Source organism: Petaurus breviceps, unplaced genomic scaffold (assembly GCF_028583685.1).
Source record: "Petaurus breviceps papuanus isolate PSGF00001 unplaced genomic scaffold, PetGlider_PUasm1.0 76, whole genome shotgun sequence".
Taxonomy (NCBI): Eukaryota; Metazoa; Chordata; class Mammalia; order Diprotodontia; family Petauridae; genus Petaurus; species Petaurus breviceps.
The window spans coordinates 60,547,739-60,563,800 of record NW_027186473.1 but is presented as its reverse complement, the minus strand read 5'-3'; the positions used below and the strand labels follow the sequence as shown (position 1 = coordinate 60,563,800).

Below are 16,062 nucleotides of genomic sequence, written 5' to 3'. Positions count from 1 at the left end.
GTATGTATATTGTTCTGGGAATCAGGTCCAAGAATCAAAACCAGGCTTTGTAGAAGTAAGGCAAGAATTTCATCCTGAACCATCCATGCATTTGGATAACTTTGGAATAGTGAAGACCAAAAATTGAATTTTCAATAAATATGGAATAACTTTAAAAGCTGAAGGAGGAGAAAGGAAACTGAGTAAGATGTGAAATAAAACAGAAGATTTTGAGAAAGAGAGATAAAAGAAGGAACTTGGCCCTGTGGTCAACAATGTCATCAATGACTTGAACAAAAATATGACATTTATATATGACATGAATCAGACAGGGAAAGCTTAGACTCTGGATGATCAAAGAGATCATGAATCTAAGTCAGCTTCCTTGTGACTTAAGCAGTCCACATGGGTCTATTAATAAATGAGAAAGATCTTCTCATTTCTTTTAAGCAAGAAAAGAAATTTATTCTTTTCTTTTTTTATAATTTATTTATTTTTAGTTTTCAACATTCATTTCCACAAGATTTTGAGTTCCAAATTTTGGGTTCTCCCCATCTCTCCTCTACCCCCCACCCTAAGATGGCAAACATACTGATTACCCATTCCCCCAGTGTGCCCTCTCTTATATCCTTCCCCATCCCTCCCCTTATGACCTTTCCCTTACTTTCTTGTAGGGCAAGATGGATTTCTATATCTGGTAAGGGAATTTGAAGATCTTCCCTGCACCTTAGGGGACTTTACTTGGAGCCCAACAAAAGAAGCTTGTTTTTCAGGAAGGCACACTTTTTGTTACTTTGTAATTAAGCAGTGGGTCACAAAGGTTGTAATATATATGTGTGTGTATATATATATATGTATGTATATATATATATATATATTTACCCTGAGGTGAGATTTTGTTTTGGGGCTCACTTATCAGAAGAGCTGTGTGATTTGGCCAGATGAGACTCTGAACAGCCATGAACCCCAAGGCTTTGAAAATCCACATGTTGGTGCTTCTTTCTCTGGTAAGTAATTATGTATGTATGTATGTATGTAATGACCAGATAGCTAGAAGCCCTGCCTGTTTGTCTGTTGAATTGTGTTATTTTCTCTGTCTGTATTTTTTTTTATCTGCTTAAAATTTTTGTTTGTGTTTTCTGAAGTTCAGGATGCTTTCTTTTTCCCCGAACTAAGAGAATGATATCTATGTTTGATTAAAGCAAGATTGTTAACCCTTTCTGAGTTGCTTTCCTTTAGAAAAGCAGATCAAAGAACCTGTGCTAGCAGCCATCCTGGGTATGCTAGGATGCTTGCTGATACAATACCCCACTACTGTATATCTTATTTCCTGGTTGCAAGTAACAAAATTTTTTAACATTTGTTTTTAAAACTTTGAGTTCCAGATTCTCTACCTTCCTCCCTCCTCAGTGACATCCACTGAGAAGACAAGCAATTCAATATAAGTTATACATGTGTAGTTATGCAAAACATTTCCATAGTAGTCATGTTGTGAAAGACTAACTATATTTCTCTGCATCCTATCCTGACTCCCATTTATTCTATTTTCTCCTTTGATCCTGTTCATTTTCAAAAGTGTTTGCTTCTTATTATCCCTTCCCCCAATCTCCCTTTCCTTCTATCATCCCCCTCTCTTATCCCCTTCACCCCTACTTTCCTATAGGGTAAGATACCCAATTGAGTGTGAATGTTATTCCCTCCTTAAGCTAAATCTTACAACTCATTTCCTTTCACCTCCCTGCTCTTCCCCTCAATTGTAATAGCTTTCTTTTGCCTCTTTTATATGTGATAATTTACCCTATTCCATCTCTCCCTTTCTCCTTCTCCCAATATATTCCTCTCTCACCTCTTAATTTTATTTTTTAGACATCATCCCTTCATATTCAACTCACCCTATACCCTCTGTCTAAAGATCTTCCTATTTACATTACCATTACAGATACTAAAAAAAACACATGAAACCAGAAAGTTAGAAGGCTCAGCTACCACCTTTTATCACGTTCTACTTTGTATGATAATAACAGCTAACATTTACATAGCACCCACTATATGTCAGATGCTGTGCTACGTACTTTACAATTATTATCTCATTTGATCCTCACAACAAACCCTGAGGTTTATCCCCATTTTTCAGATGGAAGGAAATTTAGGCTATAGGTTAAGTGAGTTGTCCATTGTCACAGAGCTAGTGAGCATCTGAGGTTGGATTTGAATTCATGACTTCCTGAATCCTGGTCCAGCACTTTACTCAATGCATTTTCTTCAACTTTACTATTTACTAAGGTATTTATGGGTAGAGACTGTTATTTTTCATCTTTGTACTCCCAGCATCTAGCACAGTGCTATAAACATGCTAAGTACATAATAAATTTGTTGATATTTATTGAAGAAGTACCTTCATGAATGAAAAAGCCTGAAACAGTAATACCCATGATTCCTCAAATATCACTTGGCCAAATGCTAAAATATGTCTGAAAAGCAAGGTCAAAAAATCAGAATTTGGAGTCCATTAATGCCAAACTCCATTTAATATAATGAATATGGCTGTTACCAAACATGCTGCATTGTCATTTTCTTTCACTGATAAAAAGTTGAATGACAGAACTCTTCTAGTACACATCTTGTATTATTAACTCTAATTGACGGGTGAGTTCTCCACAGAGCAAGCACAAGGGCATAGCCATCTCCTAAGAAAACTTTCTGAGAAAACTTTCTAGGTCTCTCTGTAATTAGCTACAATTGTTCTTTAAGAGAAAGATGATTTTTAAAAACTAATAACAAACAACAACAAAAACCTTACAGCAGTAAAAGTGTTTTCATGTTATATTACAAATTCAAGTTTGTTTATTTCAAACATATAGAGCAGAAATTAAAAAAAATCATTGAGAGCTTTTCCCTTTAAATTAATAACCTTGGACCTTAGTTTAGCTATGTTTCAACCTCTTCAAATATCTCTAAATACTTCTCATTTAGAAGTGCCTGCTGAATCAAAGGGACATGATTTTTTTTATATCTTCAGTTAGTCTTAGTCTTTTGGAAGATGGATTTGATTTCTAGAAGAGCCCAAAGTCCCAGATATTCACAACTGGAAGGAACCTCAGAAGCAAATTAGTCCAACATATACCTGAACAAGATTCCCCTTCTACAATATCACTGACTAGTCAGTCAGTCTTTGTTATGGCCTCCAATGAGAGTGAGCCCAGGACTTTCAATGCAGCCCATTCCACTTCTGGAGAGCTCTCATTCTTAGAAAGGGCTTTTTCCCCCTTATTTCAAAATTAAAATTTGTTTCTTTATAATTTCTATCCATTGTTCCCAGTTCTTCTCTCTGGAATTAAAGAGAACAAGTCTAATCCTTCTTCCATACAACAGCCTTTCAAATACTTTCAGATGGCTATCATGGAACTGCCCCCTTTCCCTTTACCTCCCAGCTCCCAGCTAGGTCTTCTCTTTTCTTGGTTAGTCATTCAGAGTCAAGTCTCATAAACAGGATTGACCTTCAACTCTCTGAAGTTATGTAAACTTCCCTCCCCTAGTCCTAAGCAAAGCCCATTTAGTGTTATGGAGGAGCAACTTCCCTCCTAATTTGCCGGCAGTTTCCTCACAGGGCTTGGATGAGATGGGAATTGGTAACTCCATTCATTCTGATGAAGAGAAGGACTATCAAACCTACCATCTGTACAGCTACCACCATGACCTGAAATCTCCCAGCTCTGCCATCTTAATTGCCTATGGAACCTAAGAACTTCTAAGCTTCACCACCTACTCCATCAATGAACCGTTAGGACTTGGAGAACTTTCCATCTGCCCTGAAATTTTTATGAGTTGTCTCCCCCAGTTTAGAGGGGGTGCTCCTTGAAAATAGGAACTGTATTGCCTTTTCTATTTGTATGTCTAGGACTTTGCACAGTGTTTCGTACACACTAAGTAAGCATCTATATGCCTTTTCATTCACTCATTCCTGGAACTGAGGGATGCAGTTTGAGGTCACAAAACAAAGTGTGAATATTAAATAGTTAGATCAGTCTTTTCTAGTATCGAGGGAAAACTAGCTCCAAATGGAATAAAAGCACATTTATTAAGTGCCTACTATGTGCCAAGAATGTTTGGTATAAGGAGTAGAAACAAAACCAAGCTCATTAACCATAGGGACACTTTGTATGCATTACTCATTTCTGTGCCACGAATAGTTTTTATTTGCTGAATAGACATAGTGTCAATGAAGATAGGATCCATGTGACTGAATTCTTTTTATTTTTTAATTTATGGAATAAAAGAAGAATTTCCATAACAGAACAATGAAAAAGATCATTGTGCATGAAATTACAGATCTACTATATACAACTTGCTATTCCTTTCAAATATTCAACAAAATTATCATGTAAATTTCTTTCTTTTCATTTTATCTTTCCAGCTTTAATTTTCAAAATATTTTAGATGACATGGACCAGTATTTGACATGGAACTCTATTTGCATAGGACTTTGTTTAAAAAAACATTCAGTGAAGGGTGGCTAAGTGGTTCAGTGAATGGAGTACCAGCCCTGGAGTCAGGAGGACCTGAGTTCAAATTCGGCCTCAGACCCTTGACATACTTACTAGCCGTGTGACTTTGGGCAAGTCATTTAACCCCAATTGCCCTCCAAAAAAACCCCAAACAAACAAAAACAAAAAACACTCAGTGGAGATTTATCTCACATATCCCAAGAGAATCCCAGTGAGATGATTCTCCTCATTTTTTTGGTGGCTAAGTTAAAGGTCAGGAAGATTAAATGACAGTTGGTAAGCTAACTTCAGGTTTGTTCCTATAAAGAGAGAAAGCTCTTTTCTTTATGTTAAGTAGGAGGTAGTGGCAAAATCAAAAGATTCTGGATCTGGACTTAGAGAAGTCATATGTTTGAATTCTGATGGTGTCTCTCTTACTACTTGGGTGACCCTGGGTAAGGCACCTAACCTAACCTAACCTAACCTAACCTCTATAGGCCTTACAATAGGAATAAATGACTTAAGATCCCTCCTAATCTAAGGCTCTGATCAATCCCATAATGAACACTCTTGGACAAAGGAACCAGCTAGGTTTCTGAAGAGATCCTGGTTCATTTCTAACCTCTTGGGAAGCAGTATACCTTTTATAGTATAGTGTAGTAGAGGGCAAAGAGAAAGAAGGACTGAGTGGGAGGAGAGAATGTGGTGGTGCTTTCTTCCTCAGTCCGTAGACTTTGCCTTACTCACCTAGGCTGCTGTTGAGTTCTAGGATTTCATTCTTGTCTCCTAGCTATTTTGAGTAGAATTTCAACAGGCTATGCAGCAAACACAGAAATGCCACACTCTTGGCAAAAGCCCAAGGTCAGCACAATTTCTTCCCAGGGAAATTGTAACCTTTTCTGCTGAGATTGGGGAGTTAAGACACTGACGTTTTAAGATTGCGGATAGTGTGAAGAAAAGGGAATATGTGTGGGGCCCTGTGGCATCCTGCCTAGGTAAATTGACTCATAGGGATGTTGTAAGGAAATCACTTTATATAACAGAGAGCATTCTTAAAGATGTTTCTTTTAATACTCTGTTGTTGCTTCTATAAAGGTATTCAACTTTCAGGGTCTTGAGGTAGATGGAGGTGGTTATGAGGAAGAAGATGAAGAAAACTGCAGATAGTCAAAAGATAAAAATTTAGATTGAAAAACTTGGGGTGGATGTCTTTAAGTCACAGCTTCATCAAAGGATGTTGGCATTTCTAATATCCCCTCCCAAATCTGCTTCTGACTTCCTTCACTTTTCTCCCATGATGTTTCATCCTGTAATCTCCCTCAGAACCTGAGGCCCCCTTGTCCTGAAACATCAATCCATCTCTGTGGTCTTTTGCCTGGAACATTTTTCTGCTATGCTGGTCTCCTTTTCCTATTAGTGAGTTTCTCCTAGGACTTGCAATTTGAGGAGTTGCCCAGGATAGACATATGATTGATTTCTTACCATTAAGAAGGAAATGTATAGTGGATAGAGAACTGAACTTGGAGCCAGGAAGATGTAAGCAGGAATTCTGCTTCTGACATTGACCAGCTGTGTGACCAAAAGCAATCAGTTTCCTTCTCTGTGAAATGTGAATCATAATGCTTTTTGTAAGGACCACAACAAGTTTTTTGGATTTTTTGGTATTTGTCATTTTTGCTGAGGATCAAATGAGATAATCTTTGTGAAGCTGAATTGAGAGATGGTGTTTTCTCATCAGTGACACCCTATACTAATGAAATCACAGGTCCAGTCCAAAGCCAAATGTAAGAGTATAATGTTATAATAATACCCTCCTCTGCATGCCTACCTTTGAAGATGGCTGTAAGAATAAAGTGGAAGAATCAGTATGAGTCAGAATTTTAATATGCTCATTATTTCTCCAACCATCCCTAAATTAAACCCTACCCTTAGTCATTACCTTTGCTTTTCTGTTCGGGTAACCCTGATAGGACCTTGTGACTCTGAGGACAACCATATGAATACTTTGCAAGACTATCTGAGACATTAATATGGTGTTGGGGAAAATGTTGCCCTTGAAATTAGGGGACGTAGGTTTGAATCCCAGCTCCTATACTTACTGGAGGTATAAACATCAACAAGTCATTTGACTAAGCCCTAGAATTCTCACCTGTGAAATGGAGATAACATGTGTACTCCCCAACTTAAGAGGGGGAAAAGTATTTATAAACCTTAATGGAAAAGACAAAATAGATGTGAGGTATTATTATCAGCACTGTTCATAGAAAAGATAATTTCTTTCCATAAGCAAGGTCAGTCTTCCAGTAAAATGCATCTGAGCTTCCTTTGCCCTCTTTTAAAAAGCAACATAAAGGTAGGTAAAGAAAATAATATTACATGTTGTACAGTATTCAAAGAAAGTATTTGCAATTTTTTGCTGAGTCTACCTTGCTGCAATTGCAAGATACCTTAAAATGATTTTTTTTAATTTTTCTTTATAAGTTGGTTCATGTTTCCCTCTACAGGAAAATGCTAGTCATAACATATTTTCATAGAAGAGTAAACACATATTCTCAGAAATGCTTGAGTCAAAGGAAGCTTTTCTTTAGGAGTTCTGGTAGAAAGGTTAAAAGAGGAGATGCCCAGTTTAAACCATGAAAAATCTCAAGGCTGTGATGGTATCTGATCACCACTCTTCCTTCCCAAGTGCCTATGTATACAAGGTAAAGATGAGGCATGAAATTCACTTAAGGAATCAGAGTCACAAAGTTGAAAAGGAACTCAGACACCATGCAGTCTAACACCCACAACACACAGCAGACAAGGGGTCATCCAGATTTTGATTGAAGATCTCTAAAGGAGGAATAACCCACTATCCCCATTCCTTTGAAGGGTAGCTCTAAATGTCCCTTGGTAAATCAGTATTAAAACAGATGTGCATTTTGATTATCTACAACTAGAGGAATACATTCCTTGATAGAGATGACTGAAGCAAAATGGATGAATAGTCCCACCTTCTGTCATAAGTTAATATTATGATACACACCAAAGCCATAACAATTGATCTAACCCTGAAACAAAGACCAAAAAACTTAACTGGGGCAAGAATTGCAAAAGGAGCCCTACATTCAAAAAGTTAAGACATTCAGATAAGCAGGAGTAAAGGAGTTGGTAGCCAACAGGCATCAAGGGTGGATCCTGGTAAGAACAAACCATTTAATCTTGGCACAGAGAAGAGACCCTGGGGCATCACTCAGCAGGGAGGAAGAGACCTCAGGTCACATTCCCATAAGAAGAAACATCAGAATGCCACAAGTCCACTACCAAGGAGGATACCACCAGAGGAGGGAGCATGGTGTACTTGGGTTGGAGGAAAGTTCATCCCCAGTAAGGTTACAATAGGGAACTTTCTATTTTAACGAATTAATTCTCTCCTGTTTATGTTTATTTAGTATTTTATTCTCCCCAGTTACATGTAAAAACAATTTTTAACATTTATTTTTAAAACTTAAGAGTTCTAAATTCTACCCTTTCCTCCCTCCACACCATGCCTCATTGAGAAGGCAAGCGATTCGATACAGGTTTTCCTAAGCAAGTACTAAACCACAGTTGCAGTTATTCTTCCTGATTAAGTACTTAGTTGTTTTCACATTATAAAAGGGTATCATGCTATCAGCACCCTCTAAATTTCAGCACCCTGAAAAAATGCCTGTCACCCCATCCACGTTTTAGTTCCACTAACCACCAAACAATGAGCCTTTCCCTTCCTTATTCTTCTTGCGCTGAACTTAGTTGCTCTTAACAATTATTACTACATACACAAAAATCGACCATGTACTAGGACACAAAAACCTCACAATTCAGTGCAGAAAGTCAGAAATAATAAATGCATCATTCTCAGATCATGATGCAATAAAAATCATATGCAATAAAGGGCCATGGAAAGACAGACTAAAAACTAATTGGAAACTAAACAATTTAATCATAAAGAATGAAAGGGTCAAACAAGAAATCATAGAAACAATCAGTAACTTCATTCAAGAGAATGACAACAATGAGACAACATACCAAAATTTGTGGGATGCAGCAAAGGCAGTCCTTAGGGTAAGTTTTATATCTCTGAGGACATACATGAATAAATTAGAGAAAAGGGAAGTCAATGAATGGGGCATGCAATTGAAAAAGCTAGAAAAAAAAACAAATTGGAAATCCCCAATTAAATACTAAATTAGAAATACTGAAAACCAAAGGAGAGATTAATAAAATTGAAATTAAGAAAAATATTGAATTAATAAATAAAACTAAGAGCTTTTTATGAAAAAAATAAAACTGATAGACCCTTTGTCAATATGATAAAAAATGAAAGAATAAAACCAAATTATGACTATCAAAAATGAAAAGGGTGAACCTACCACCAATGAAGAGGAAATTAAAACAATAATTATCAATTATTTTGCCAAGTTGTATGCACATAAATTTGATAATCTTAGTGAAATGGATGAATGTTGACTAAAATATAAAATATAAAGTTATATAAAAATAAAATATAAGTTGCCCAGATTAACTAAAGAGGAAGTAAATTACTTAAATAACCCCATCTCAGAAAAAGAAATCAAACAAGTCATCAGTGAACTCCCTAGGAAAAAATCTCCAGGGCCAGATGGATTCGCTAGTGAATTCTATCAAACATTTAAAGGACAATTGATTCTAATACTCTACAAACTATTTGGGAAAATTAGTGAAGGAGTCCTACCAAATTCTTCTTAAGACACAAATATGGTACTGAAACCTAAATCAGGAAGAGATAAAATGAAGAAAATTATACGCCAATTTCCCTCATGAATGCAAAAATTTTAAATAAAGTAGTAGCAAAAAGACTACAGCAACTTATCACAAGAATAATACACTTTGATCAGTAGGATTTATTCCAGGAATGCAAGGATGGTTTAATATTAGGAAAACCATCAGCATAATTTATCTTAGTTTCCTCTTCTCTCTTCATTTCACTCAGATGTTTTACCACATTAACTCCATTCTTCCCAAAATAAACGTCTATTTACCTATAATCCCAGGCTCAAAGTCTCTGCCTGTAAAACTCTTAATTTGGTAAAAACTCACTACTCAATACTCCTTGCCTACATGAGGGGTAGAGTTGGGAAGAGCTTTCGAGAAGAGAGATCCCAGTTTTCTGGCTTCCCTTTCAGCTTTAAATGTACAATTCCAAATTTTCTTTAGGTCTCTGGAGTGAAAGACTGGGAAGAGGCTGACCTAGCAATTCTATCATGTTCTTATTCTTAGCTCACTCCACAAGAGATCCTGGGATCTCTCTTGGTTGAGCTTTTACCCAATAGCAGGACTAATTTGTTCTGTAAATTTATGGTATATATTCTCTTCTGCATACTTCCCCTGATGTCACTGGCTTGGATAAGTGGGGTTTACTTGTATTTGCTTTGCGCATACTCGGGGAACTGGCATCTAATGGACAGTCACACCTTGGATATGGAGCTTGGAGATGCCCTTCCCCATTTTTTTAATCTTTTGATAGTGATCAAGAGCTCAGCTTCAGCCTAAAAATTATTTCCCCTAAATTAACAATATTGGTGGTGGGGGTTGGTGGTGCACATGGAGAGGGCAAGGAGAGATCTAAGAACAAGCCTGCCTCCACTGTCCTCCTTTCTCTCCTGGCAGCAGTCTCCCTTAGCAAAGTTTGGGTGGGGACTGGAGATACCTATCCATGTCTCCTCCCTGTGAGCCACATCTAGACAGACACAAGGGGATACACAATCTGTAGTGTGGGCAAAAATATACCACATTCCCTTTACATCTTTGATTCCATTATATCTGATCTTTTCCAGATTACCGTTATCATCCCTTCTAAATTTCAGTCTTCCTCTTTAATAGCTACTTTCCTCCCTTTCTCCAAGTCCCACCACCATCACTGCTAATGTCCTTCTTCTGGGATGACCTTCCCTAATACTGTATACACAATTTTTCGGATGCTCTTTTCCAATGCACCTTGGGGGCAGAGGACATATTTTGTCTATATTGCTTGCATTTAGTATACCGAAATTAATGTTTTCTGCCATCTCTTCTCTTTGCTCCTATTTATCAATGCCTCTTCTAAAGTAAAATGCCCAGAAATAAACAAATGCTCCAAACAAGTCTTGACCATGTTAGAGCACAGTAAGACTCTTAGCTTTGCATTCTTGGAAGCTACGCCTCTCAATGCAGCTCAAAACTATTCTACCTTTTTTGATGCCACTTTATAGTCAACTCATATTGAGATTGCAGTCACTAAAACTCGTCTTTTTCAATCTATTATTTTAATATGCTTCCCAAAGTCTTCTACTTGTGACTTTGAAGTTTTGAAGACCCAATTAAGAATTTACATTTATCTCTATTACTCATAGTTGGGTAGTAGGTCCAGTGTTGTACACTGTCAAGATCTGCAGTTTCAAGCACTGACTCAAAGTAGAAAAAAATGGATTTTCTATATGGACTACAGGAACACCTAGAAGAAATAGTAAGATTAAAATCAAAGCTCTAGAGGAAAGAATTGAAAGAATAAGAGAAGCCTAGACTTGCTGGGGGATAATTAGTAAACCTTACCAAGAAACTGAACCCTTAAAAATCAGAATAAATCAAATAGAAATGACTCCATGAGATGAAAACTGTTAGAACAAAATTAATAGACGGAAAACAGAGAAAATTTTAAGATACTTGATAGTAAAAAACCATTGATCTGGAATCACCAGACTCCTTAAAAACTACATTCTTTTCTTTAACAAGCATGGGCACAGGGGCAGCTAGGTGATGCAGTGAATAGAGCACCAGCCCTGGAATCAGGAGGGCCTGAGTTCAAATACAGCCTCAGACACTTAGCACTTACTAGCCATGTAGCCTTGGGCAAGTCACTTAACCCCAACTGCCCTGCCCTCCCCACTCCAAAAAGCAAAAAACAAGTATGGACACAATATTTCAAGACATTATAAATGCTAACTGCCCAAATGTTTTAGAATCAGGAGTCAAAGAAATCTGAAGACAGAAAAAATTCACTGGTCATCTCCTAAAAGAAATCCCCCAAACTTCCACATCAAAGAAAATAATACTGCAAGCATCTAGTAAAAAGTTCAAGTACTAAGAGACCATAATCACGATCATCTTAGACCAGCTGCTGCTACTAAACAAAAGGAGATGCAATATTCCAAAAGGCAAGAGATGGGCTTACAACCAAGAATAATTGATGCTGCAAAGTTGAACATAATTCTACAGGGGTAAAAAAAAACTGTTTTGAAACTGGAATAAAGTCCAGAAAAATACGAAAAAGGTAAAATTGAACAATTATATAAGCAAATGTAGGATGATGTTAATGCTGATGATATCTAAGTAAGGAGAGAAAAAATATCCCTTCAGAACCTTTATATCTTCAGAGCATACTGAGAAAGTTAAATAATAGTACTACTCAGGGTGGAATGGTTCCATTCCAACAGTTTTGAAAGGAAGACAGAGAAAGGAAGGTAAAATTAATATATGAGTGTAGGAAGGAAGAAAAATGGGAAAGAACTAGCTATTTCTCAGGACTATATAAACATCAAGGAAAAGGTAAGGAAAGTAGGATGAACTTCATTCATCTGAAAACAGAGAAGCTTATCATTAGTAACGCTATGGAGGGCCTTTAAAATATTTCTTAAAAGAACAGACAAGCAGGGCAGTTTTCAAAGTAAATTGTATAATTTATTATAAAGCAAACACTAAAAATGGGAGATTCACAGTTTAGAATCTTCTATGTTCTGTTGTGTTTACTGAGATGCTTTTTTGAGGAGAGAGGGCAGTGTTTAAGTTCAGAACTATAAAAAGAAAAAGGACATTCAAAACATTTCAACAAATAGCACAACTCAATTAGTGTGTTTCCTTTGGTTTGAGCTGCTGTATTTGCTATCTCATTAGCCAGTGGCCACAAATTATGGAGAAGGCAAGGAAAATGAAAATTTGCAAATCTCACTTGAAAGGAAATGATGTAGTTTAAATTCCACACTGGCACCTCTTAAGTTATACATCTGGGAGAAAAGTGTTGCCATTAAAGCAACAGATATATTTTATATATAGATTATAAAGTACTTAAGAATTGTCCTTTAATGCATATGGAATATTTTTACTGAATTAATGAAAATCATTTGAATTAAGATGTATAGTTGGAAGTCATGAACAGTGTCAACTTTGGCTTAGAAATGCTTGAAGAAAGTGCACTTTCCAATTCTGTAACATACTGCTTTGAAAATGAAGTGTTTCCAATTATGTCTTCGCCATAGGCCTGCTTCAACAAATTCTTCAGAAATGATGATGAAGAAGTTGGGGAGACAAAATAATATAACCAGTCACTGAAAAAAGGTTCAACAACAAACTATTTTTATTTATCCGTAAAGAGTTTTACTGCAGTTGTGCTTTTGCGCAACATCAACACATTTTTATACAAAATGCTTGATTCATTGATTTTATGTATGCACAGACCGTGATTTCCTTGCAAGGGTTCCCTACTGTTCTCAAAGAAGAAAACAGGAACTATAAATAATTTTGAGCAATCTATAAAATAAAAACAACGGATACATGTTAAAGACACATGTTAAATTTAATGTCAAAGTGTTTGAATTCAAGTACAGAAATTAAACAACGCATGATTTCAACATTAAAAAACCATAACACTTATTCCAACTACTATACAAAGAATATCACAAACTCAAATAAAATAACTAGAGTAACTCAATAAATTAACAGCAAAAATTATGATAATTTTTAAAACAACATTTATTAACTAAAATACTTATAATGATTTTCAAGGATCACAATAGTAAATTGTTTTTTTTTTAATTTACTACTAAATAAAATTTACTTCTTAATCTTTTTTCCTCATCATTCTCTGGCCACATAATGGTTAGATGCTTCTGGTTAAATAACTGTTTTAATCTCCAACACTGTAAGTGATCCTTGGTAACTAAATCTAATATATCTACTGTCTGCATGTGTTACAATATTAAAGATATGCTGGTCAGCAAAGGAATTATTTGAAAAACATTTAACATAAACCATTGGGTTCTACTGCCCACTCTTAGATCAGGAATTGGCAATACTTAAAATCTAAAAGTTTAAAAATAATAGTAGCCTACTGAACCCTAATTCAAGGGAAACTATTGAGTAACTTTTGAAACTTGTTTCTGACAAGTTCAATAAACATATGCAGGTTCATATGTGTTAAAGGTTACTATATTGAAATAAACATTTTCCTTTCAAAACCGAACTGCAAACCCAATCTAAGTATTTTAATCTGCAAACTTTACAAAGAAATTTTTACATAAATGTTTACAACACTTTCTTCAGAAGAATGAGGCCTGATTGGAGATATATAATCGTTGTCCAACATGGCTGCCATTAGCAAGCGATATTGTTGGTGACAAGGGGTAGCTTGGATAAGAATAAGGCCTTGATGTATAAGGAAGCACGCTGGGTGTCCCAGAAGAGAGGGTAGCACTAACAGGGGATATACTATTTACTGAGCTGCGACGGAAATTGTAGTCTGTAAATAAATACATGAACAGTTACTTTGCATATCTTTACGGATGCAAATTTAATTCAAAGAGACAAAGCATTAAAATATTAATCACATTTAAACATAATATATTCTAACACTCAAAATTTCGATGTTATTAGTAAAGACTGTTTCAGCCTGCATAATACTGCAAAACTTGATAGTTTTTTTTTTTATCAGTTAGTATTATTTGCCCTTCATTGACACAATTCTCCAGAGATTTTTATGGGTGAAAAAAACTCTTTTTTCATTAGTTTTACTTTGTGTCTTTCTGTATTTAGGAAAAGAAAACCTCCAATTTATCTGGCTCTACAGTAAAGCTTTGCTTGGTTTAGATTTGGTACTGAAGCTAAGATACATAGTCTCAGAGAAAAAGCTAAGAAGTCCAATTCATTTTTTCTTCTTTTATTAATTATGGTTATTAAGACTTAACTAGAAGAACCATTCATCTCTCTGGACTACAGAAATATTTGGTGTTTACAAAGTAACTACCAATATTTCATGTTTAAATACTACTATAAACCTTTTATACAACTCTTAACTCACCAATTGAAAGTAGTAGTCACTTAAACACATCAAACTAATCACCTCTTAAAATAGAACTTCTGTCAACCATAATCAACTTACAGTATAGAAAAATATCAAAATGTTGAAGCAAAATGTTTAAAATACGATTATATTTGCAAAATTATTATTCCACAATAAACATGTATTTTATTTCCAGTAATTTTCCTGCATCATTAATTGTAATTTGATACATATCAAAGACCAAATTTGTAAATCCTGAACTTTCCAAAAACTCAACTATGCTCTTCAGTGTAGGATAAGCCTAAAAGGATTTGAAGTAGGCTACAAAATATATTATTTCCAAAACGTATGATGTTATCTAGGAATGGAAGAAAAGGACAAATTAGATCATTTAATGCACAGGTTAACGTTTGCACTATATTATTTCCTTATTACTATAAATTGAGGCACCTAAAATATATACAAGCATTAACTTAATATGGCCAATGAGACAATGTTTAGCCAACAGGAATGAGACCGACATCAGGAGAATAAGCTCAAGCAACATCAGAAAGGACCTAGTTAAGAAAAAGAAAAATGCAAAAATTAAAAATTATTTATAATACTAAAATTGATGCTTTATAAGCAGTCTATCTTCATTGCGAATATTTTATTTCATGCATGTATATGACATCATTAATATAGGAAGTGAAATGATTTGGACTATAAAGAAACGTAACATCAGGTTCAATATCCTTTCAGTTAAGTTCATATATAATGAAGGATTTTTGTTTTCCTTTTTCAAAATGAGATGCCTCTAAAAACCATAGTGAAAAAAGTATTATCCTTTCCCTTGGATTAACTTTCCTGAAAAATTAGTTATAGAATGAACTACTTTAAGTAAAGTTAGGTACACTAAACACAAACATTAGGATGAGGTAATCTCAAAAGTAATTTTTTAAAAATTTCATCCCATAAGCAGTATTACACAAATTGGTAGCAAAAGATTATGAAACTAACTACCTTTTAGTGATTATTAATACAAGGTAAGTTGTTTTTGGAATATCTACCCTTCTATAGTATATCTTTTAAAAAATATACTTTATCTAGTGTTCTTTATCAATCTGGCTACTAACAGAAACATCCTTGTTTATTCCTAAAAGATCTTGAAGAGCAAATCTTTTAGGAAAAAAAAATACATTTCTGCACTGAGAAAATATGAACTACAAAAACATGGAAAGAGAAACAATTTCTATGGTGAGTATTGGAGCTAAAAAGGAATTTCATCCAACCCCTTCATTTTATAGGAGGAAAAATCCAATTCTACTGCATATATACGATTTGTCCAAGGCAGGGGTGGTGAACCTTTGACCTTGAGGATACATGTGGCCCCCTCTAGGTCTTAAAGTGTGGTCCTTCAACTAAAGGATTCAGTCAATATCCTGAGATTATATCCTGAGTATACCATGTGTATAACAGATTACCAATATTCTCTAACTAAATTCTCTGACTAATGGATTCAGTCAAAGGGCT

General features: G+C 35.4%; 1 protein-coding gene across 6 annotated transcripts in view; it reads right to left on the bottom strand.

The window, feature by feature from the left end:
• Positions 1–12,864: 12,864 nt before the first annotated feature.
• The window catches only part of RBM46 (RNA binding motif protein 46), a 73,496-nt gene continuing 70,298 nt past the window's right edge, over positions 12,865–16,062 (bottom strand). For 5 of the 6 annotated variants that reach the window (XM_069105592.1, XM_069105595.1, XM_069105593.1 and 2 more), the window contains one exon: positions 14,033–15,107. Coding sequence is in view for 1 of the 6 variants with exons in the window: in XM_069105598.1 (XP_068961699.1) it covers positions 13,811–14,010 (200 nt within the window). In the remaining 5 variants the exon portion in view is untranslated. Of the gene's footprint in view, positions 14,011–14,032; positions 15,108–16,062 lie in introns of those variants that run through there. The other variant, XM_069105598.1, reaches the window with a different exon arrangement.